Raw genomic sequence first — 24,268 nt, forward strand, 5'->3', positions numbered from 1 at the left:
ACATCGGGTACAAGGAAATGAGACTATTCTCTAACTCGTCAATGGAGATACATGCCTCCAAGCTATACACAAAAGAGATGTTTAAGCGATTTCAAAAAGAGCTTCAAAAAAGTCAATCTTTTGTTGTGAAAAGCATGAAAGGTTGTGGAGATTATATTTCAAAGATGTATTTGGTAGAAAAGTCCACCTTGCCGGAGGTTTATAGAAGGAATTTTTTCTTGAAGATTTCCATCGAAGGGAGTTATTCTTGTACATATAAAAAATTTGAACATTCCGGGATGATTTGTAGACACATGATCCGTTACCTTAACAAGAAACAAAAGACGATGATACCGCCAGATCTTGTCACAATGAGGTGGATAATAAACGGAAACAAAGTTGCGGGACCTCTAACGTGTACCCCTCGGATCCTTGGTAATGTTGTAGAATCTCAAATGGCAAGATATAGTGGATTGTGTAAAGCTTTCCAAGGTTTGTCTGTTGTTGGTAGTTTCTCCGTTCCGCGGTACAATTACTTGATGAGCGTGATCGAGAGAGAAAAAGAGTATGTGATCAAGTCTTTTCCGGGAGAATAGAGAGAGAAAAAAATAAATGAGGATTATGAAAGTGAAGATGAAGAAGATGATGAAGAAGATGGTCCATTATTAGATACCCCAAGGTCACAAACAAAAGGACGTCCAAAGGCGGGTAGATTCAAAAGTGGTATCGAGACGTCAAGTTCAAATAAATAATTTTGAAAGTGCAGTTATTGTGGGGTGAGGGAAGAAGGCCATGATAGAAGAAATTGTCCCTCGAGATTATTAGGGAAAAAAATAATTGTAATTTCTTATCATGTACTTTGAAATATTAATAAATTTTAATTAAATATATTCAATGTTGTTAATGTTAGTACTTGTTGCCATTATTAATAATCCCAAAAAAAAAAGTTACTCCAAAAAAAATTTGAAAAAAAGTTATTTTTGAAGTTTTTTTTTTCAAAGTTGGGCAGAAAGTTTTCTATAAAACAGAAAAAGTATTATATAAAAAATAAATCATTTGCAAGTGTAGTGACCAATCTGCAAAATTCTGCAAAACTCTGTTTACCCCCGCAATGTTTTATTGCGACCCCCGCAATGAAACATTGCGGTGGTATATTCATGTTTATTTATTATTCGATATAATATTTAACATTATTAATATTTTTAAATATTTAAATATTTTCGTTTATTATTAAAAATATTGAATAATTAAAATATTAAAATATCAAAATATTTTCCTTTATTATTTTAATATTTATTATTAAATATTTGAATATATTAATTTCATTTAATGTTTCAATACTTTTAAAATATTGAATATTAAATATTAAATATAATATTTAATTTATTATAAAAATATTTTATAGTATTTTTTAATATACAATCTTTAATCAGAAATAATAAAAATAATATCTTATTAAATTAATATTTATGTAGATAAAAAAGTATTAATAAATGAATTAATATAGATAAAGGGCAAAAAGGGAAATGGAGTATGTGGGCCACGGCGCAATGTTTCATTGTGGCAGCCGCAATGAAACATAGCGGCAGTGGCGGATCCCAGCCATCCGTTTTTTGCTTCAACAATCCTGATTTGTGGGTTGTAAGTGGTCCCTATCCAACTATGGATAGGGATCCATATATATATATATATATATATATATATATAGAGAGAGAGAGAGAGAGAGAGAGAGAGACGTGCGGTGTTTGAGAGAGAGAGAGAGTCGGGCGTGCGAGTAAAGAGGGAAAGAGGGTAGGTAGTTTTGGAAAGAGGGAAATGAAATATGTGTAAAGGGGAACAATTTTTTTGTTAAAATTAAAGGGGGGAAAGTGAACTGAAATCGGGGGAAAAAGACAAGTAAATTTTTATTTTTTTAAAAAAGGCCATAGACAACGGTTAACAAAATTAACCGATGTCAAAGTTAAAACCATATTTTTGGCCTTTTTAATTTCTGAACATAGACAACGCCTACTATATGAAACCGATGTCAGTATTCGTATTCAACATCGTTTTTTTTTCTAAACCGATGTTAAACAGGATTTTACATCGGGTGCATTACATGTCGATGTCTAAGCACCGATGTCATATCTACTATTTCTAGTAGTGATCGAACAAGAACAGCTATAACATCAATCAATTTTCATCCCGTGTACTTCCCGTTTTTCATAAAAATAGCCTCAAATCAACATAATTTGCTACGTGATTCCAGAAACTGATAAGTGGCATTTTATACCACTTAGAAGGTCTTATAATAGCTTAAATTGGTGTCTTGAAATCAAGTATTTTGTGTATTTGATGCGTTTTTCTAGTGTTTGTGCATTTCAGGGTATTAGTTGCATTTCGGGGGAGAATTCATCAAAAATAAGCGTTGCCATGTGTCTAGCATTGCAAGAGGGAAGAGAGGAGCAGATTACAGCGAAGAAATGGAGCAAAAACAGACCATTTTCCAGTAGGGGTCTGAGCGCCCGCTCAGCTATGTTGAGCGGCCGCGCAGGGATGGAAAATCAAATTTATTATTTTAGACTCCTATTTCTGTTTGGCTTCCAACTTCTGAGTAATCTGAGTTTTATGGGACTCCTATATAAGTAGATTTCAGAGACGTTTCACGTGTGTTGGATCGTTGTATTAATCAAGGAGCGAAGGAGATAAGGAAGAAGACCGTTTTAGCACACCGCAACGAAGAGGAAGCATATTTTCTTGTGATTCTTTATTTCGTTGTAACGTTGGATGCTAGTTTTCTTTTCTTTAAACCTATTTACTCTTGTGACGTACTCTGATTTAATATAATTAGTTTAGTTATTATTCTTTTGTGTTTATTTATCATGTTTTCATATGAACCCATGATGACGATAAGTGCTAGCATGGGCTAATCGTGATCATGGGGTCGTAACGGATTTACTATGGAATTCTTTATTTAGTTGTTTAATACCTTAGCGTGTGATGATTGTATGATATCTAGTATTGGTTGTGCGTATTCGTCTTATGTGCGTCGCGAACATATAAGATAGGGTATTAATCTCTTGTGAAGCGATGGTGGATCTCGAGATTTAGAACTTGCCATGCTAGCATAGGTTCATGTACGAGTCTGCATGATTAGTGGGTAACTCTAACCGTTTTATTCGCCCTGTGTAATCAAAAGGAATAACTTGTTCTTAAATCATTATGTTGTCAATTTCTGTAGACATATAGGGACTCAACATAATTGATGCCTATCAACTTCTATCTTAATTGTGGATGTTTGGTAGAATGGTATTAGTACAATGAAAGTTGGCTTTTATCAGTTTCGTGTTATTCGATTAATATCATCACTGTTGCATGCTAAGGGTAATAACAATGACTATTGAAGGAAGTAGTAATGAAGTTGTGATCTCATGAGTGTTTTAATATTGTTAATTCGAATTGTTAATTAAGTGATTAATTTTAGTAGTTAATTGTAGTTAATAATTAGTTACTTAAATCTAAGTGTTATTGTCTTAACATTGAGAAGTAATCATACATTGGTGAGTGAGTTTAATTGAACATAATTAGTCTGAGTCTCTGTGGGAACGAACTAGAAAGTATTCTATATTACTTGCGAACGCGTATACTTGCGTGAATATTAGCGCGTGTTTTTGCCCTAACAGTAACCTCCAAATTCTTGTTACGAATTTCTCCTGACAACAGACATTGCAAGATAAAAAAAGGCAATCACCTATTGATTGTGAAACCAAGAACGCCATGGCGACTTCAGTGGAAAACCAAGAGCCTCAACGCAGTATCTTGACCCTATAACCGGAACTCTACCATCAGCATCACCACTTTTCCAACCCAAAGACAAGAAAATGAAGCATTACGCAATGTCAACATAATTGTTCAACTTTTTATTGGATAAGTATCAAAATAATCCTCTTATTTATTTTTTCCCAGATAATAAAAACTCGTGCATATTTTAGCCGTATATCCTGCGAAGTGCAAGCACAAATTGACTGAAAAGTGAAGCATGTATAATGTACTAGTACTATTATCTCCGTCTCAAAATAGAAGTCTCTTTGACTTTTTACGCGTATTTTAAGATGAATGAAAATGATAGCTCCACAAATTATTTTTTTTAATTTTTTTTAAATAAAAGTATACATATCTATTATATATATAATAGAGCAAATAGGGGGTTGGGTGAGATAATTTATTCCAAATTACTAATTTACCCCTTATTAATAAATACAAATAATTGTCAAATTTAATACCATGTATTAATTACTCTTAAGTCATTATTACTCCTTATTAATAAATATAAATAATTGTCATATTTAATAACATATATTAATTACACCTAACTCATTAGTATTAATAATTTTATATATGTTACCATTTATCATTGAATATTAATAACCTATAATTAAAATATCTAAAATTTAATAATATTTGCCTTTATAAAATACTAAATTCTTATTTTTTTGAGAAATTTATATAAAATAAATTTATTTTTCAGCAAATAAATTTAATATGTTACCTAATCTGAAAATGACAATGTTAGTGTATCAATTATTAAACCCAAGAAATATAAGAGATATTCTCTTTGTATACTAATAAAAGAGTGAGTTACGAGAGGGTTTATAATAAAGTTGAGATTTTTATTATATGGTCAAATCGAATATAAACTAAGATAGATTTTGAATATATTTAGTAAAATATTAAAATATCAAGTTCATTTTGGTTACATTAATATTTTACAATAGTAAGGTGAATCATTTTTCTTACATCAACCAATTTAAAGTTTTTTTAGAGGTATAAGTAAAAGAGTTATAAGATTACTGCAGTGTTATAGAAATTGACAATTTCGCCGATAAATAGCTAGAAGGTAACCAAACAATATTATAAAGCAAAATCGGAGCATACAACATTTTTGCCATTTTCGATCAAAATCAATGATTTTCCTCCAAAATCGGCGATTTTTCGGTCAAAATTTGACGAATCAAACCCACGATTTGAGGCTATGAAGAGAAGAAAAGGAAGAAGAAATATACTCAGCATCGAGTTGGTGAAGAATGACGAATTTAAATGAAGAAATCAGACGGATGCCGAATAGAAACTGAAAAGATAAGGGAAAAAGAAGAGAGATGCGTAAAGATGATTAAAACTCTTATTATTTTAATAAATAATGCTCACAAAATAATGTTATAACTTAGTATGGATGTACAAATGCAATTTTACACATCTCAAATATAAATATTTAATCTATATATTTTAAAAGAATAAAAAAATATGTTCGATATTATTTCGATTTAGCATTTCGATAAATTATCCAGTTTTGATAAAGCATAAATTGGTAGTTCAACCGATTTAGTCCATTTTCAATTTCCATAACCATTGATTACTGACCTATCTATTATTATATTTTTCATTAAAAATGATGTATATTAAAAAATGTATTCATATTGATAATTGTACAATATTACATTTAATATGTCGGTTTTCATATTCAATCATTACATTTTCTAATGTGGAAAGTAAGAATTACCTCATATTCATTGTATTTTGTATCACTAATTGTATCATGTAAACAACTATAGTAACTCTTTGATTAACGCCGCAATATTTCATTCTTATGAGTTGTAATTATTTTCATGATATATGTGTGCTTTCATTTGTATTATATTTTGATCGTATATTTCGATTTCATTGCCACATATTCAATTCATTTTGAGAAAAAACACATTAAGTACGACATCAATCTTAATTCCATAAAAAAAGATATTTAGTTAATCGATCCATCATGAAGCAACATGAATATATCCTCGATAATTACAATCAAAATACATCAATTCACGCACTATAGAACATGCTGGTGCATTGCACGGGCTATAGAGCTAGTTAAATTTTAATTCAAGAAAAGAAAAATTAGGAAAAAGTATGCTGAGTTATGACTTTTATACTCCTTAAAATACGTGTAAAAATTCAAAGAAACTTGTATTTTGGGACGGAGGGAGTAATGTTTTGCAGCTAATATTGGGTGCATAGATTAGGTGACAAAGTCGAGAAATATATTGCATTACTCCTGTTGATATCTTCTGAAATTTTTAATGTCTTAACAAAAAGATGAACTTTTATCTTTCAGGTGTTAGTATATTACCGAGTCTACCTGTAATGGACTAATTTTTGAGTCAAGATTCAAAAGCTATATTCTTCTGTATCTGAGCATCTCCTCTCTAGACTGCATTGCGAAACACCGTCCTCTCCAACACACCGACATATAAAATTTTCTCTACAACTGCGAAAAAATTATTACTATCACTACAAGAAAATAGGCCAATTACGACGGTCAACTTACGACGGAAAAAAATGTGCGCCCAACTTACGACGGAAAAAAGTAAAGCGTCGTAATTATTTACGACGAAACCCAAAACCGTTGTAAGTTTAGTATTATATTAATAAAATTATGCATGATACAATTAAACAAAAATGAAAATTATTTGAAGTTGCGACGATTTGAATATTTCGTCGTAACTTAAATATTTTGATTAAAATTTAACTTGAAATTAAATAAAAAAATATTTCATCTAAATTTACGACGAAATATTTGTGACGGATAATATTGAAACATCCAATTTACGACGGAAACTAAAATTCGTCGTAAGTTATCAAAGAGGGAAATTTAACTTTTTCCCAAAATTTTGGTGGTAAATTTTTTACAGATAATAATTTATGACGGATTCCGTCATAAATTAGCACATGATTTTTGATCATTTTAATTTCTAAAAAATATTATTTCATGATCCAACGATATTACTGTCAACATTTATTCGTTTGGGTGACATTTCAAGAATTTCAGAAAAATTTAAATATTTTGATAAAATAATTTAATATGAAACATTGATTATATCTCTAATATATATATATATATATATATTTATATTGTCATCCATACGGTTGGATCGTTGAAAAATATTTTTAAAATAATCGTAACACTAATTCATGATTCAACACTAGTTATTTGTATAAGTCAAACTGATACTTGACTGTTAAAATGTCAAACCAAATAAAATTAGTTTGATATGAAATTTTGCTTATATCACTAATATATATATCTATTGACATCCATACGGTTGGATCGTTGAAAAATATTCTTAAAATAATCGAAACATTAATTCAAGATTCAACACTAGTTAGCTGTACTAGTCAAACTAATGCTTGACTGTTAAAATGTCAAACCAAATAAAATTATTTTGATATGAAATTTAGTTTATATCACTAATATATATATCCATTGACATCCATACTGATGGATCGTTAAAAAATATTTTTAAAATAATCGAAACACTAATTCAAGATTCAACACTAGTTAGCTGTACTAGTCAAACATGTTAAAATGTCAAACCAAATAAAATTATTTTGATATGAAGTTTAGGTTATATCACTAATATATATATCCATTGACATCCATATGGATGGATCGTTAAAAAATATTTTTAAAATAATCGAAACATTAATTCAAGATTTAACACTAGTTAGCTGTACTAGTTAAACTGATGCTTGACTGTTAAAATGTCAAACCAAATAAAATTATTTTTATATGAAATTTTCGTTATATCACTAATATATATCTATTGACATCCATACGGTTGGATCGTTGAAAATATTTTTAAAATAATTGAAACACTAATTCAAGATTCAACACTAGTTAGTTGTACTAGTCAAACTAATGGTTGACTATTAAAATGTCAAACCAAATAAAAATATTTTGATATGAAATTTTGGTTATATCACTAATATATATCTATTGACATCCATACGGTTGGATCGTTGAAAAATATTTTTAAAATAATCGAAACATTAATTCAAGATTCAACACTAGTTAGCTATACTAGTCAAACTGATCCTTGACTGTTAAAATGTCAAACCAAATAAAATTATTTTGATACGAAGTTTAGGTTATATCACTAATATATATATCCATTGACATCCGTATGGATGGATCATTACAAAATATTTTTAAAATAATCGAAACACTAATTCAAGATACACTAGTTAGCTGTACTAGTTAAACTGATGCTTAACTGTTAAAATGTCAAACCAAATAAAATTATTTTTATATGAAATTTTGGTTATATCACTAATATATTTATCTATTGACATCCATACGGTTGGATCATTGAAAAATATTTTTAAAATAATCGAAACATTAATTCAAGATTCAACATTAATTAGTTGTACTAGTCAAAACTGATGCTTGACTGTTAAAATGTCAAACCAAATAAAATTATTTTGATATGAAGTTTAGGTTATATCACTAATATATATATCCATTGACATCCATACAGATGGATCGTTAAAAAATATTTTTAAAATAATCGAAACACTAATTCAAGATTCAACACTAGTTAGCTGTACTAGTCAAACTGATGCTTTACTGTTAAAATATCAAACCAAATAAAATTATTTTTATATAAAATTTTGGTTATATCACTAATATATATATATATATATATATATATATATCTATTGACACTCATATGGTTGGATTATTGAAAAATATTTTTAAATAAATCAAAATACCAATTGATAACCAAACAATAGTTAGTGTACGAGTAAAACTCATGCTTGACTGTTAAAATGACAAACCAAATAAAATTATTTTGATATGAAATTTTGGGTATATCACTAATATATATATATATATATCTATTTACATCCATACGGTTGGATTGTTGAAAAATATTTTTAAAATAATCGAAATACCGATTCAGGATTAAACACGAGTTAGCTGTACTAATCAAACTCATGCTTGACTGTTAAAATGGTAAACCAAATAAAATTATTTTGATATGAAATTTTGGTTATATCACTAATATATATATCTGTTTACATCTGTATGGTTGGATCATTGTTAGGTCACACACACTGGAGAGGGGGTGAATACAGTGTAAAGTACAATCAAATCGAACTTTAATATTTCAAGTAACAGAAAATAAACTTTATTGAAACAATAAACTCTGTTACAGTATGGAACTGTTACCTCTCAGTGATGAACAAATATCACGAGAGCTGCTAGGGTTACAATGAATAATCTTCTCGAATATGATAACACTTTTAGTGTAAACCCTATGTCTGTGTTTATATACTACACAGTTATAAGATAATCACTAATTGATATGGAATATAATTCTGCTTCCTAAAATATATCAATCAGATATCTTTTCTTCCAAGTATTCTATTCTTCATAGAATTCCTTCTTCATGCATATCTCTTCTTATGTTTATCTCGATCTTCTTTCCTTTAATCAGCTACTGTCCTTATCTGAACATCCTTCAACACTTAAGTTCTGATATCCATCTTCTGATGATTATCTCCTGATAATATAAGTACTGATATCCTTAAGTCTTGACTTTCAGTAAGTACTGATTTATCCTGTTTAAGTAAGATCTGAAAACGAAACATAAATCATATTAACCATGACATTATCAAATATATCTAACAATCTCCCCCAACTTGTAAATTAGCATAATATACAAGTTTAATAGATATTTGATGATGTCAAAAACATTGAGTACAAATGCATGAGAATAAGACTAGATAACTACAACTTACAGTCCTTAAAGCTTTACCAATATTTAACTTCTGATAACAGCTTCAGTCTATACAAATATCAGAATTTAAGCAGTTGTAGATCTTGACTTGGCTTCATCTTCTGATCTCTCTGATGTCAGGAGTTGTTCTGAGATAGTTCTTCAACAAACATCTCTCAGCATATCTAAGTTCATCAATCATCCTCCTTTTAGCATCTTTAAGCTCTGCATTATCTTCACCAATTTGAAAGATTGCAGCCCTGAGATCATTAATCTTTGCTTTTCTTATATCCTGATCCAATCTGATCAAATAAGCTTTATCAGACTCAAGATTGAATTCCACAGCCCTGTAACCCAGAAAGGTAGTTATAATTTTAGCAGTGTTGGGCTTCATTTCGACTATATCACCCTTGTGATCTCTGTACTTTGGAATATATGTGGTGTCAGACTTAACAGAATAAAGCCTTTTCTGTCTCTGAATCTGATCCTTCAAATAGTTTGCAGCACTTCCTGTCAATCTGTCATCCACTTGAAGTAAGAATAGTACATGCTCCAATTCTTCAAAATACTTCAATGGAATAGCATTTTGCCTTATATGATAAACCCTACCATCTGTCATAAAGTACAACAAGATGTGTTCTTTCAAGTAGGTATGATAAACCATTTGTACAGATTCCAGTTGATTCAATCTCTCAGGAGTTGCTCCAATACCTGGTTCACTCAAGGAAGTTGGATCATTGGTAGTGTTCTGTATTCTTCTTTCATCAGCACTTCCCAATCCAGTTTTATCCCTTGCTTCCTTTCCAGTAACTACTCTTGCTTCAAAACCACTTACAGCAGTCTTCAAAGGTTGAGTCTGTTTTGCTTTAGTGAATCCTGGTAGGAGTGTCTTTGGTCTAACTTCTGATATCAAGTTAACTTGAGCTATGTCAGAGGTTACTTGCTTCTTTGGAATATCAGAACTTACTGTCTCTTGACTCTGAACAACTTGAGCCATGTCAGAGGTTGTTTTAAGAACTTTTCTTGAAGTCAGAGCAAGATCATCCTTTTCATCAGTGATTTCTTCATTCTCAGGAGGCACATAAACCTTGATAGGTTCACCAACCTTTTCTTTACCCTTGGATCTTGGATCTATCTGTGGTTGTGATTTAGCCAATGTTGCTTCAGTATTTGTCCTTTCTTTTATCACAATACCTTTGATTTTTGGAAGTGTCTTTTTACCAGAAGCTTCAGATTTAGATATGACTTTTTCTGATTTAAGTCTGGCTTCTTCTTCCATTAAACTCTCCAAGTCCATTCCTGGATTTTCCTGAAGAAATAACTGTCTTGACATTTCTTCATCAAGATCTAAAAGTTCATCGAAACTTATACTTTTACCAGTAGCAGAATTAATTCTTTTCCCAGTATCAGAACTTATCCTGTGACTTGTGATTTCAGCTTTTCTTGATGAGAAACCTCTACCTTGACTATGACCTCTACCCATTCCAGAGTTTCCTTGATCATCCTTTTCATCATCTTTCCCTTTCAGTGTCTTGCCAGTCTTGCATTTGGACTTAATTACTTTCTCCCCCTTTTTGGCATCAGCAGGTAGTAGAAGAGAGACAAGCAATTCCACTGAGGCTTGGATTTCAGTAAGTTGAGATTGCTGAGAAGCTTGATTTTTCAGAATATCATCAATCTGAGCTTGCTGTTTCTCTTGAGTCTTCTCAATATAAGCAATCCTGTCAAAGGTAGGTTGGAAGAACTTTTTCTTGTCAATTTTCTGAATTTGGTCCTGTTTGATGAATTCTTCCTGAATCTTGTGTAGCTCTGCATGACTAGTTGAATGGAGACCTTGTAGATGTTTAGTACTCAATGCAGTGACTCTAAGCTGGGTTTTGAAATCAGCAGAATTTAACATTTCATCAGCTTTTGTCAAGTGCTCAGCAACATGCTTTGCATTTGGAACACAGGAAACTAAGTTCCATTCCTTAGTCCACTTCTGTCCTGCAGGAGTTTCACTCCAAGGCACTGGTACTTCTCTGGTAACAAACTTCTTAACAAGTTCAGATTTAAGAATAGTTTGATGAGGAGCATGTCCTGAAGGACCTGCACATCAGCATCTGTATTTGGAGCAGTATCACCAGTATCTCCAGCATTTGCATCATCAGAACTTACAGAAGCAGCATCTTCTGATAAAACAACAAGGTGAGTAGCAATGGAGGCTTCAGCATCCTCTAATTGCTGATCTGGTTCTAAGTTCTGATCAACAGCCATATCTTGACGCTCACCTATATTCTGATCATCAGTATCTAGATGCAGAGAAGGTGTAGAAGAGAAGTCTGGATTTTGAGCAGCATCAGTAACAGGTGTTGTTGATGGATTAGTTGTTGTTGGAGCTTCTAAGAGAATTACTTCAGGCACAACCAGGTTCTGAACATCAATTTCAGTACTTGTGCCTGAAACAACAGGAGATACAGACGTTTGAACAGGAGACACAGATGGTGTGTTGGCCTTGTCAGGAACAGCTTCCTGAGATGGAGTGGATGAAGAAGAAGTGACTTTAGCAAATTCCTTTTCTTGTGAGATCAGAGATTCCTGATCTCCTTCCTTAGCTGCTGCTTCTTCATCATCTGAAACTGGCCTTTTTGCCCTCTGTTTCTTGTATCTCTTTGTAGATATGGATTCCTTGGGAGTGTCAGGAACAGTCATTCTTCTAAGCCTCTTAAGAAGCCTAGATCCCCCAATTCCAGAATCCTTCTGAGAAGTCACTTTCTCAGCTTCTTTGACAACAGGTTCTGATGTAGATACATGTTCCTCACTGTCAGACTCATCTCTCAAAGCAATCCTCCTTCTCTTTTGAGGTGTTTGAGGAACAGTCTTTATCCTCTTAGGCTAGGAAGATGAAGGCTTCACAGTAGGTGCTGAGGATGAGGGTTGAACTATCTGTGAAGTGGAGAGATAGGATTTGATATATTGCCTGAGGGTTGGTTGAGTAGTATGAGTGGTATGTTCCGATGGTTGTTGTGGTGTTTGGGAGGTGGTGTTTGGTTGAACATCATGATAAACAGATCTATAGGAATCAGGATCAGCATTTACTAAGATCTGTTTTACAGACTGAGGAATCTGTAAAGGTCTAACCACTGGTTTCTTAGTGTCAGCATTTACCAGGTCATTAAAGTAACGTTTTGCAACTTTGAAAGGTGGAGTTAAGGTACTGGTTAGTCGAGGTTCATCGGTACAAAAAGTATATATAAGTTGACAGAATCTAGCAAAGTAGACAACATTCCTATCCTCTGTCATCCTATCCCCAATAAAACCTATTATAGCATTTGCAAAATCAAAATGAGTTTGGTTTATAATGGCATACCCGATGTGCTTACTCATTATGGGGATGGCATCAAAATTCAAACACTTGTTCCCAAAAGCTTTAGTGATGCAGTCGAAGAAGAAACTCCATTCCCTTCTGATATGAGCCCGTTTCAACTGCCCAAGCTTTGCCAAACTCTGTTCATACCCCAAACTGGCCATTAACCCCTGAAGAGCTGATTCCTCTGGAATTGAAAAAGTACATCCTTCTGGGAGATGTAGAGCCTTGCGTATTGTACCAGGAGTGACTGCATATGGAGAATCACCCACTTCGAAAACAATACTAGGAGTACCATTTGGACCACCATTATCAAAGTTTCCAGTCCTCCAAAGTGTCAGAACTTGTTGGCTTGAGAATACTGAAGGTTTGGTCAATGCATACCCGATTTCACTGTGTGCAAGAAGATCTTGCACAAAATGCAATTCAGACGGAGCTTCAGCATTATCAAAAATTGCAGCATAGTTGTTTGGAACAAATTTAGCTCCATCAATGATTAAATCCTTAGGTGCCATGAAATTAATCGAGATGTATAAGTGCCTGTTAGGTGTTTGATAGAATGTCTATATGAAAAACCAATGTTAGAAGAAGAAAGAGAGTAAAAGCAAATAGAGAGAAAAAGTGTGAAAGGAAATAAAAGATTAAAAAATCCTCTCTCTGTCTTACTTATACTTTTGAAAAAAAATGTAACCGTTGGACACCTGTCAGACATGCAGTAAAAATGAATAGTTAATGGGCACGAGAAAACAGTAATCATTACTTACCCACTTGAAGTTTTTCAAGGAAAAAAACCGTTCCACTTACCCAGTTATTCCATTAATCAAGGTGAATCAGTTTTAATTCAAAAATTGAAACTGTTCCCACTTATTTAATTATTTTCACTGCAACATCAGTATTCTGAAAAAAAATTCGAGTGAAAATGACCATAATATATCAGACGAGCAAGTACTGATAAAATAAAATCAGAACTTAAGTTAAAATAGAATTTATATGGTCATCAGAATATGAATATGTATCAGGATTTATCAATGCATTACAAAATATCTCAGAGACAAGATCTTGAAACAAAAACAAATTTCATTAATATATCAAGAAAATACATTTATGAAATTTAAATTACATCAGAACTTGTACAAGATTTCCCTAAGCTGCTAAACCTAACGTCAACAGCCTTTGTCCTAGCTCAAGAAGCAGGGCAAGGCTGATGATGAAGAAAAACAGGAAGAAGAAAATAAATCATTTCTTCTTCCTACTCTCGACAAACAGAATAGCGAGTCGTATGATTCGCTCTTGCTGGCGGAGAGCTTCCAGTCTTTCCTCCTCCAATCGCTCCAGATGGCGATGGTAGTCCATGTAGAAGAATAGGAGGTGGGTGAGTACCTCCTGGGGAACTAAGTCCCATATCTCATCAGGAATGGCAGTTACGTGCTATTCCTACTGCCAATCGGCATAGCTCAACTCCATGTTGAATGTTTCGTAGTTCAAAAACATGTTGTAATTGACCATGGTGTTTTTGAGATAAAGATTATGAAGGTGAGTTTGTGATAAAAGATTTGATGGGAAGGCTGATGTGAAGTGGTTGCTTATATAGGCAAGAGAATGCTAGAAGACGCAAAGATATTGAATGCTTACAGGTAAAATTAATTCTACCTCGTCTCCCCAGACTTGGAAAAAGAAAAACATTCATTGGAAAGAGAAAACATGGTTTAATGCGCACAAGAAGCAAGTAAAAGTTGACTGTTCATGTACGAGTACCACTATCCCTAACTATAGTGACTATTAATCTTCCACTTCAATATATTCTGGTTTAAACTGAGACTGTTGTCAAATTTTATCCACAAATAAGACAAGTAAAGAATCAGACTGTAATATCAGAACTTAGACTTATATCAGAACTTAACAGCCATCAGAACATAATTTCTTAACTCGAAAAAGGAATGCCTATCTTAGTAAGTCCTCACACAAATTCTGATTTATATTCTTCAGAACTTAATCATCAGAACAGGCAATCAGAACTTGTCCTCAGAATTTGTGCAATGTGACACAATGACTGTTCATCTAAAACAACATAGATCACCACAGTGATTTTCATCATTCATATGGAGTGGGTAGTGTGTGCATTAAGCTAAATATCAGACAAAGAGTAAAGTCTGATTCACTTCAGTACATCTTAGAAATAAGGCATAACTAAAACTTTGCTAAAGAGCTGTCATTATTCTGAAACCTACTGTTGAATGAGTTCATGCTTGAGTCCACCTCAACTATTTTGTGCTAATTTTGTGCATCTTTTTAAATTCCATTTTACAGTGGCTTCTCAGTGTAAGTGAGTCATGACTGCTTATCAGAATTTATGCTATTATCAGAGTATTTCTCCAGTAATCATAGAGTGTGAAAAGTCACCAAGAAAATATTTAGCTTTTCTAATGCATATTTACTTAATACCAGCAATGCACTTGGGTCGTCCCTTCCACATTTTTACTCTAGATCTCAAAGGAGTGCCTGATTTTAATCCATGATTATTTTCTTTTTCTTTTGATAAGAGAGATTTACCAGCACTTAGTACATTCAACAGATTTACTAGCATCAGAACTTAACAGATGAGAACCAATATTCTAGTTTGTGACTTAGTAATAAGATAGACCAAGTAAACTCAACTAAGCTCAATTATCAGAATTTGCTTGTGTCAATAGATTTCCACAGTAATAATTACTTCTTACATGGGATCCCTTATTTATTGAAGACTACTAGGTCAGCATCTAGCACAGTTATCCTCATAGGATTGAATAGTTACCTAAACAGACATATCACTATCAGAGTTTAGAAACATGGATCAGACAACAGTCAGTACTTAAACACATTTTTTCAATTAAGCACAGAATACACAAAGAGATGAAATTCTATAAATACTGATCATAAAGTCTGATGCAGCAGAACAAAACTAAGCAGATTTAGAGAAAGAACCTGAAACCATTCCAAGTTCATTTACCAATCTTGTAAAAGTAGCTTCACACAATGGTTTTGTGAAGATCTCTGCTAGTTGTTGATCTGTTGGAACAAAGTTCAATTCCACTGTACCTTCATCTACATGTTCCCTGATGAAGTGGTATCAGAGCCGATCTGTTAACGCACATACAGTTAAAGATCCAAACACAAACATGTCTGATACAGAAACTCCAACTAAGCCTACCAAAACTGAAGAACCACCAAAGACACAAATTCAAAGTCGGTATGAGACCATCAGAGTTCCCATACTGAGACCATCTGAATATCCCATATGAAAGGTGAGGATGGCAATGTTCCTAGAAGCAACAGATCCAGAATATCTTGATAGAATCAAGGAAGGGCCTCACAAACCAACCAAGCTCGATGTTGCAGTTGCAGGTGAAACAGCAAAGACCGTACCAAAGGAGAAGAGTGATTATACTGCTGAAGATATCGCATCAATTGCTAAGGATGCTAAGGTACGACACTTACTGCATAGTGCCATTGATAATGTAATGTCAAACAGGGTAATTAACTGCAAGACTTCTAAGGAGATATGGGATGCTCTGGAAATAAGGTGTCAGGGGACTGATACAATTAAGAAGAACAGGAAGACAATACTCACTCAAGAGTATGACCACTTTGACTCAAAGGCAAATGAGTCATTGACTGATTTATATGATAGATTTGTCAAACTCTTGAATGGTTTGTCATTGGTTGATAATGAGTATGATCTTGAAGATTCAAACCTTAAATTCCTGTTAGCTCTTCCTGAATGCTGGGATTTGAAGGCAACAACAATAAGAGACAACTACAATCTTGATGAAACAACTCTTGATGAAATTTATGGAAGGCTCAAGACTCATGAACTTGAGATGGAACAAAGAAGCAAGTGGAAAGGAGGAAAGTCAAGGACAGTTGGTCTTAAGGCTGAAGGAAAATCCCCCAAGGTAGCTACCTTAAGGAAAGACAAGGGTAATGCTCTTTTCACAAAGTCTGATACTGAGTCATCAAGTTCTGAAAATGATGATGACTCAGATTCTGAAAGCTTGCCTGAGACTGATGCTGATGAGGAGATGATGAAGCTGTGTGCTCTTATGGTGAAAGGGATCACATAGATTACATACAGGAAGTTCAGGAAGGGAAAGAAGTTTTCCAGGAAAGGCACAAGTTCTGAAAAGAAGAATTTCAGAAGATCTGAGGGCAGAGGAGGAAAGTCTGATAGAGGAGATTATACCAATGTCAAATGCTATAACTGTGGTGAAAAAGGCCACATATCTCCTGATTGCAAGAAAGTGAAGGGTGACAAAGGCAAGGCTCTTGTCACAAAGAAGAAAAGCTGGACAGACACCTCAGACTCTGAAAGTGAGGAGAACTATGCTTTGATGGCAAATGCTGATAAAGAAAGTGCTGAGAGCAGTTCTGAAGCTGCTGAAATAAAGGGCAACAGGAAAAATATTCTAGTTCTGGACAGTGGATGTTCAGGACATATGACTGGAAATAAAGCCCTGCTATCAGACTTTGTGGAGAAAGCTGGCCCAAGTGTTTCTTATGGAGATGGCAACATTGGAAAAACATTGGGATATGGCAATATCAATCTTGGGAATGTCATCATTAAAAAAGTAGCTCTGGTCTCAGGACTTAAACACAATCTGCTGAGTATAAGTCAAATCTGTGACAGAGGTTATCATGTTGATTTCTTTGAAGAACACTGTGAAGTTGTGAGTAAATCCAAAGGCAAAGTTGTTCTGAAAGGATACAGGCGTGGTAACATTTATGAAGCTAAGCTTTCAACAAGTACTGATGGTTCTGCAATCTGTCTGATGAGTAGAGCATCAATTGAAGAAAGCTGGAAATGGCACAAGAAACTCTCTCATTTAAATTTCAACAATATAAATGAACTAGTCAAGAAAGATCTTGTGAGAGGACTGCCAAAGTCAGTATTTGCTCCTGATGGCCTTTGTGATTCTTGTCAGAAGGCCAGACAAAGAAAATCTTCATTCAAGAGCAAGACCGAATCATCAATTCTTGAGCCTTATCATCTACTACATGTTGATCTATTTGGTCCAGTGAATGTCATGTCTATTGCAAAGAAGAAATATGCGTTGGTCATAGTGGATGAGTTCACCAGGTACACATGGGTGTATTTCTTGCACACAAAAAGTGAAACTGCATCTATCTTGATTGATCATGTCAAACATCTGGATAAATTGGTCAAAGATTCTGTGAAAACCATAAGGAGTGATAATGGCACTGAGTTCAAGAATTTGATAATGGAAGAGTTCTGCAAAAACCATGGAATTAAGCAGGAATTTTCTGCTCCTGGAACTCCACAGCAAAATGGAGTTGTTGAAAGGAAGAATAGAACTCTCATTGAAGCTGCACGTACAATTCTTGAAGAAGTAAAGCTTCCAACCTATTTCTGGGCTGAAGCTGTGCAAACTGCTTGTTTTACTCAAAATGCAACACTCATTAACAAGCAAGGAAAAACACCATATGAGATGGTGAAGAAAAAGAAGCCAAATCTGAAGTACTTTCATGTATTTGGATGCAAGTGGTTTGTTCTCAAGACTCATCCTGAACAGCTATCCAAATTTGATCTAAAAGCTGATGAAGAAATCTTTGTTGGATATCCAATTTCCACAAAAGCCTTCAGAGTCTATAATTTGAGAACAAGAGTGGTCATGGAATCTATCAATGTCTCTTTTGATGACAAGAAGATTACTGGTCTTGAAGATTTTATTGATCATGATCAGCTGAGATTTGAAAATGAAGACTCAAATTCTGATACTGAAAATCCTGACAGTCTAAGTCCTGATACTGTAAACTCTGATGGATTAAACTCTGATGTTATTGAAACTGTGGTGACTACGCCAAAGGAAGATACACCTATACAGGGGGAGCATACTCAAGATCTTACCACATCTTAAGAAGCATCAGAACATACATCTGGCTCTTCAAGTTCTGATTCGTCAAGTTCTGATAAGCCAAGTTCTGATAATCTAAATTCTGAAAAATCCAACTCATCATTCATAAATATTTTTAAAAAAATCGAAACATCAACATGGGACTAAACACGGATAAGTGGTACTAGTTAAATCATTGGTTGACTATTAAAATAGCAAATCAAATAAATTATTTTTTTTCTGAAAAATTTGTCATATCACCAATATACACCGTTCTTGACATCCGTACCATTGGATCATTTATAAATATTTTTAAAAAACAAAAATATTGATAGAGAATTTGACAGTAGTAAGTAGTTTTAGTCAAATCACTAAAACATATACATCTTTTATTTTTTGAGGATCTAATCATATAAATGTCAATATTTTATTTTTTTAAGTAATATTTCGTTTTACTCATTTAATAATATGTTGAATTTTTCATGTAAAAGAAAAATTTTAGTATTATTTTGAGTCCTAAATAAATAAATAATATAAAAGTAATAAATACATTTTTAAATAAATAAAATCATGTAGATAAATGAGTTAGCTATTTAAATATTATTTAAAATATTTTGTTTAATATAAACCAGCCGCCTGTTCATTTTTTGACTTAACCCTGTTTTTATAAACCCCTCTTTGTCTCTCTCGCTCTTCCAACCCCCTCTCTCTCTTTCTCTCTCTCCTAACTCTTATTCTCTCCCTCTCGTTACTTTAAGTATTAGATCTAGTTAGGGAGTCTTCAAATTAATTGATTTCAGCTTCTCCGGACACGGTTGTGTGTCAAATTTGAAAGCTTTAATTAAGGTTTCTTCAAATTGGGGTTCTAGATTTCAATTAGGGTTCAAATCGAAGTTTTCTACTTAAACTCGACTTATTATGTTCTCTCTCTTTCGTTTCAGGTCCTCTTCAGTTGATTTTCAGGGAAGTGGAGGAGGGGGATTGTCTCCTGGGAAGTTGAGGAGTATGTTGATGGGAGTTGAGAAGTTGAGAAAACAAGGAAGGCCTCAAGAAGATGAAGAAATGGATTCTAGTTTTGACTTGAGATCTCAAGATTTTGAGATCCCTGACAACGGTATTTTACACACACAAGTACACACACAAAAGATATTTTTTGTTTTTGTGATTTCTGGATTTTTAACTTTGTGAAATAATGTATTGAAGTGTTTTTGTCTGATTTATATGGCTTAATATAAGTGGAAAGTGTGTTAGTGTTAATGAGATTTTTGTTTATATATTTTGCAAACTAGTCCAGACTACAGGCATATAGTCCAGAATAAGTTTAAAAAGTTGTAGATTTAAGTTTTAGATATAATTGAGTTATCTGTATATCAGTTTGTAATTATCAGCATCAAAATTCATGTATATACTTGAACATATTACTCTGGTTTTTACACTACGTTTATACTTTATTCAGTATGTTATGCCAAATACAAAGCTTAATTTTGAAAGTTCTAACTTTGATTGTACTGAAGTAGAGAAGATATCCGGTTATACCATTACCATCAGAAAGATAATGATTGATTATTGTATAATATCGTTAATTCGGTATATCGTGATCAACCCTTACACTAAGATGAGGTAGGTCTGCATCTTCTTTCCTCCCTAGTTTCTGCATATTGCAGAATAGTGCTGATTTAGAAAGCAGGTAGTATATAAGCCGCTGGCATGATACCATTGAGCATAGCGGACCGGAGTTAGTAAAACCCGGACTGGAAAAACCCTAAGCATAGAACGCTATAATGTATGTTGGTCAAGCTACTAAAAGGCGAGCAAGCAGAAAGACGGTGTGACAGATGCATTGTGTGATACTTTACGCGCAATTCTCTGCTCAGACAGGTATGAATGGCAGCTGATATATTTTTAACTTAGATTGGATTTTCATTTGAGTTTTTTGAAATGCCTGCTTAACATCGTTAACCGTAGGGATTTCTGTTCGGAAAATTTCAAAGATGTAGATGTTGTATGTGTCCTTCTTCAGTTGTGTTATGTATGGCACGGAGAACTGAAACACAAAATATAATTAGTTTGACACAGCAGGGCACATGTCATGCAGTCATCACTAAACATGCTTGGTCAAACAAAATTGATTATTATAGGAAAAAATGTTAAATTTTTTAATATGCAGACTGTTCTGTATAAATTACCGACCTGAACAATATAAGCAAGTAGATGTGGTTGTCCAGTTCTTTGCACCAGACAACTTCTGTTTCCAAATAATCAAGACATTGTTAAATGTGTCTGATCAGTAATAGCTGAATCAAAGAATCTATTTTACCAGAAAATATCTTGTACTTCACACATATCTTTTCCAGGAGCTTTTCTCTAACTAAAATTGATGATCATAAATGTGCTATTTTTTTATAGTGGTAGTACACTCTATTAGTCTTTTTAGCTAGACAGTAACAAAAAAATGAGATGGATAAAACTAACTAATTAAATGTTTTCGAATACAATAAATCATCTGTAAGTTATTGTCCTAACGCCTAGAGATTTTAAGGAAGAACCAGTGACTTAACATGGTTAATTAAGGAAAGGACTTGACAATTATAAACTATGAGCCACTAACACTTTAACGACTAAATAATTAGAACTATGCTGAATTCATTTTTATCTTTCAATAGTGTTCATATCACTGTGTTTGCACTTGTTAGTCTTTTTTTTATGTTTGATGGTGCCTTTTACGAGTTCTTATAATGCGCGCACGTAGAAGATTATGGGGTGATCCAAGTGAGGTGTGTCTCTGTAGTTATTTTCAAGGAATGTAGCATATCCATATTATTTTGAACTATTGCACATTATTTTGATTTACTTCTTTGTGGTTATATGCTTGAATGTGAAGTTAATAAGGAGACCAAACACTGATATCCAACAGTGCTGGATTTGCTTATTATTGTCCATGCCTTTTGCCTGTCTTTCATTTTTTGTTGTTTACAGAATTGTATGACTACTGTCTTAATTGTTATCTGGACGAACGTTTCATTGATTTTGCAATTATATGACAGAAAATTTTGTTTTAGGATATAAAAAAGAAGCCAAAGTACCTAGTAACATTTACAATAGGATTTGATCAGAGAAAAATCATTGACGCAACAGTCAAAAAGGTAATATATCCTACTAATTCGTTGCATTATATAAAAATTACATTGGTATTGATTCATTGTGTCATGTTCCTTCTGTAGTTCTCCGAGGATTTTCAAATTTTGCTTTTCCACTATGATTGTCGAACTAGTGAATGGGATCAAATATTTTTACTTGTTAGTCTTTTTTAAGTTTGATGGTGCCTTTTACGCAGGGGCAAAAGTAATATAATTGATTTTCATTCATTTTTTGTAGGTAGCATTTCAAGGAAAGATGGGTTTGTGTATTTTATTTTGAGAAGAAAAGAATTGTGTGCAATGTAGAGCTCAAGGACATTATATTTTGTTGGATTTAGTGGCTTCTACTTTTTTCATGTATTGAACGATTCAATATGACTTTCTTAGTTGTACTTTTAATGCTTTTATGTATTTTTTTGTACTTTATGATATTTGAACATTATTCCAATTATAGTGAAATAAAATAATACGAGTTCTTCCAATAGTTTTGATTGCTTTTTGTTTGTATTTTAATGGAATTTAAAGTGAAAGCCGAAAATGGCTGGAAACTGAAAAATCAGAATTTGGCTATTCTGGAACTACAAACTTACGACGGTTGTTCATCACATATTCTGTCATAAGTTACTAATTTACGACATTTTTTCGTCATAAAATTATGTTTTATCTCATTATAAGTGGGTCTCGTAAAGTAATATGCGACGTTTTTTCCGTCGTAAGTACATAACTTACGACGTTATTATTCGTCATATTATGGTATCTTACGACGATAAATTCCGTCGTAAGTAGATTTATTATTTTATTGAGTATGTGGGCCCCAATTTCCTAACTTGCGACGCAATTTTATCTTGTGACGAAAAAACGAACTCACTACTCGACCAAAAATGATGATTTTTTTCCATCGTAAATGGCTCAATTATGACGATTTCAGTTCAAAAAAACCGTCGTAAATGGCCAAATTTCTTGTAGTGTATGTAGGCTTTAGCTTAAGTTTCATTCGCTTGGCAACTTAAAATGATATTTCTAGTTGTTATTCTACATTGGTGAACTAACTTAATTGATAATACTAGCAGAAAAATAATGTAGATACCTGTAAATCGACATTTTTAACCCACTCTTGGCCAGTTTTGTGTAGATAGGTAAGATAGAAGAGATAGTATAGTTGTATGAATTAAACACATGATCACTGAACAATTAAGAAAACATGTTAGATTACTTCAAGATATACTTGATAGCAAAGAATAGAGAACAAATGAACAGCAGCATCTATTTATTAAAACAACAATTCATCCACAAGATATAGATGTCTCACCTGCAAATCTTAAAATCTATATTGGTATTGGCATGAAAAGCTTTTTTAACATCTGTCCTATTGAAGTACTCTTGCACATGTGGAGTGCAGCATGGATCATAACCTCCGGGGAACCGTATCATACTCTTGTAATCATGAGATTGTGCCTACAAATAAACACTACAATTTTACATGGAACAGTGGTTACTAACAACAACAATATGTTGTTCCTGTAAACATGCCTTGTAGTTTCAATCACCTTAAAAGACGACAAATGGCTATCAAGACTTCCTGCCGCGGAAGAAGTGGTATTTACAAGACATACTGAAGCATAGATGTTATAGATGTCAATCTCCTTGTATTTGTCAAAAATTATTTCCATTGCAGCGTAACACTCCTTGGACCAGTTATTATGCTTGAAATCGCATACATTTTTTGCCGTATCGTAAAGCTGATCTGGTATTACTGAATGGCTCCATGCATACTCTAAAATTCCTTTATAATCATAGGTGATGATCCTAATATTGAATCATATTTAAATGAGGAACAACACTCTTTTATTGATACTATTTTCCAACCTTCTACAAGTAGGGCAAATATGCTCTATTTATAGGGATCCCTAATTGGGCCTTTTTCCTTATAAATGGGCCCTTATTGGGCTATTTATTTAGAAACTCTTATCTTCTAGTCCTATCTAATATCTTTACTTCTTTCCCTATTATGAAGCCCAACATTTGTCCCCCGCGAATATTGTTGCAATATCTTTAGATTTGCTGTTGCGGCACCTATTTATGACCTGCAAAAAATAAGAAGTAAATAAAAAAGGAATAAAGTTAAAATTTTAGCTTATTATATATATATATTATATATATATATTACTATTCCTGCATAATTATGCATGTGGGTGAGAAAGGAATGTGATGATTTAAATATGAGAAAACTCTTCATCTTCCTTCTCTTTTATCAAGCGGATGATACAGTGCTTATTTTAAAGGGACCAATCCTCTCTTCGGGCTTTACCACCTCCTCTGTAAGTTTTCTCTGATCTT

General features: G+C 33.1%; 1 protein-coding gene and 1 long non-coding RNA gene across 2 annotated transcripts in view; one reads left to right on the forward strand and one right to left on the reverse strand.

Moving 5' to 3' along the window:
- The window catches only part of LOC141660603 (serine carboxypeptidase-like 33), an 85,101-nt gene that overhangs the window by 45,785 nt on the left and 15,048 nt on the right, over window positions 1-24,268 (reverse strand). The window contains 4 exon segments of the mRNA XM_074467592.1: window positions 3,710-3,815; window positions 23,019-23,114; window positions 23,241-23,386; window positions 23,479-23,731. Coding sequence (XP_074323693.1) covers window positions 3,710-3,815; window positions 23,019-23,114; window positions 23,241-23,386; window positions 23,479-23,731 — 601 coding nt within the window.
- LOC141724721 (uncharacterized) lies at window positions 19,436-22,415 on the forward strand. Its single transcript, XR_012576871.1, has 4 exons — window positions 19,436-19,640; window positions 19,736-20,672; window positions 21,854-21,937; window positions 22,170-22,415. It is a non-coding gene; the product is annotated as an uncharacterized LOC141724721 (long non-coding RNA).

This window comes from Apium graveolens, chromosome 5, assembly GCF_009905375.1.
Source record: "Apium graveolens cultivar Ventura chromosome 5, ASM990537v1, whole genome shotgun sequence".
Taxonomy (NCBI): Eukaryota; Viridiplantae; Streptophyta; class Magnoliopsida; order Apiales; family Apiaceae; genus Apium; species Apium graveolens.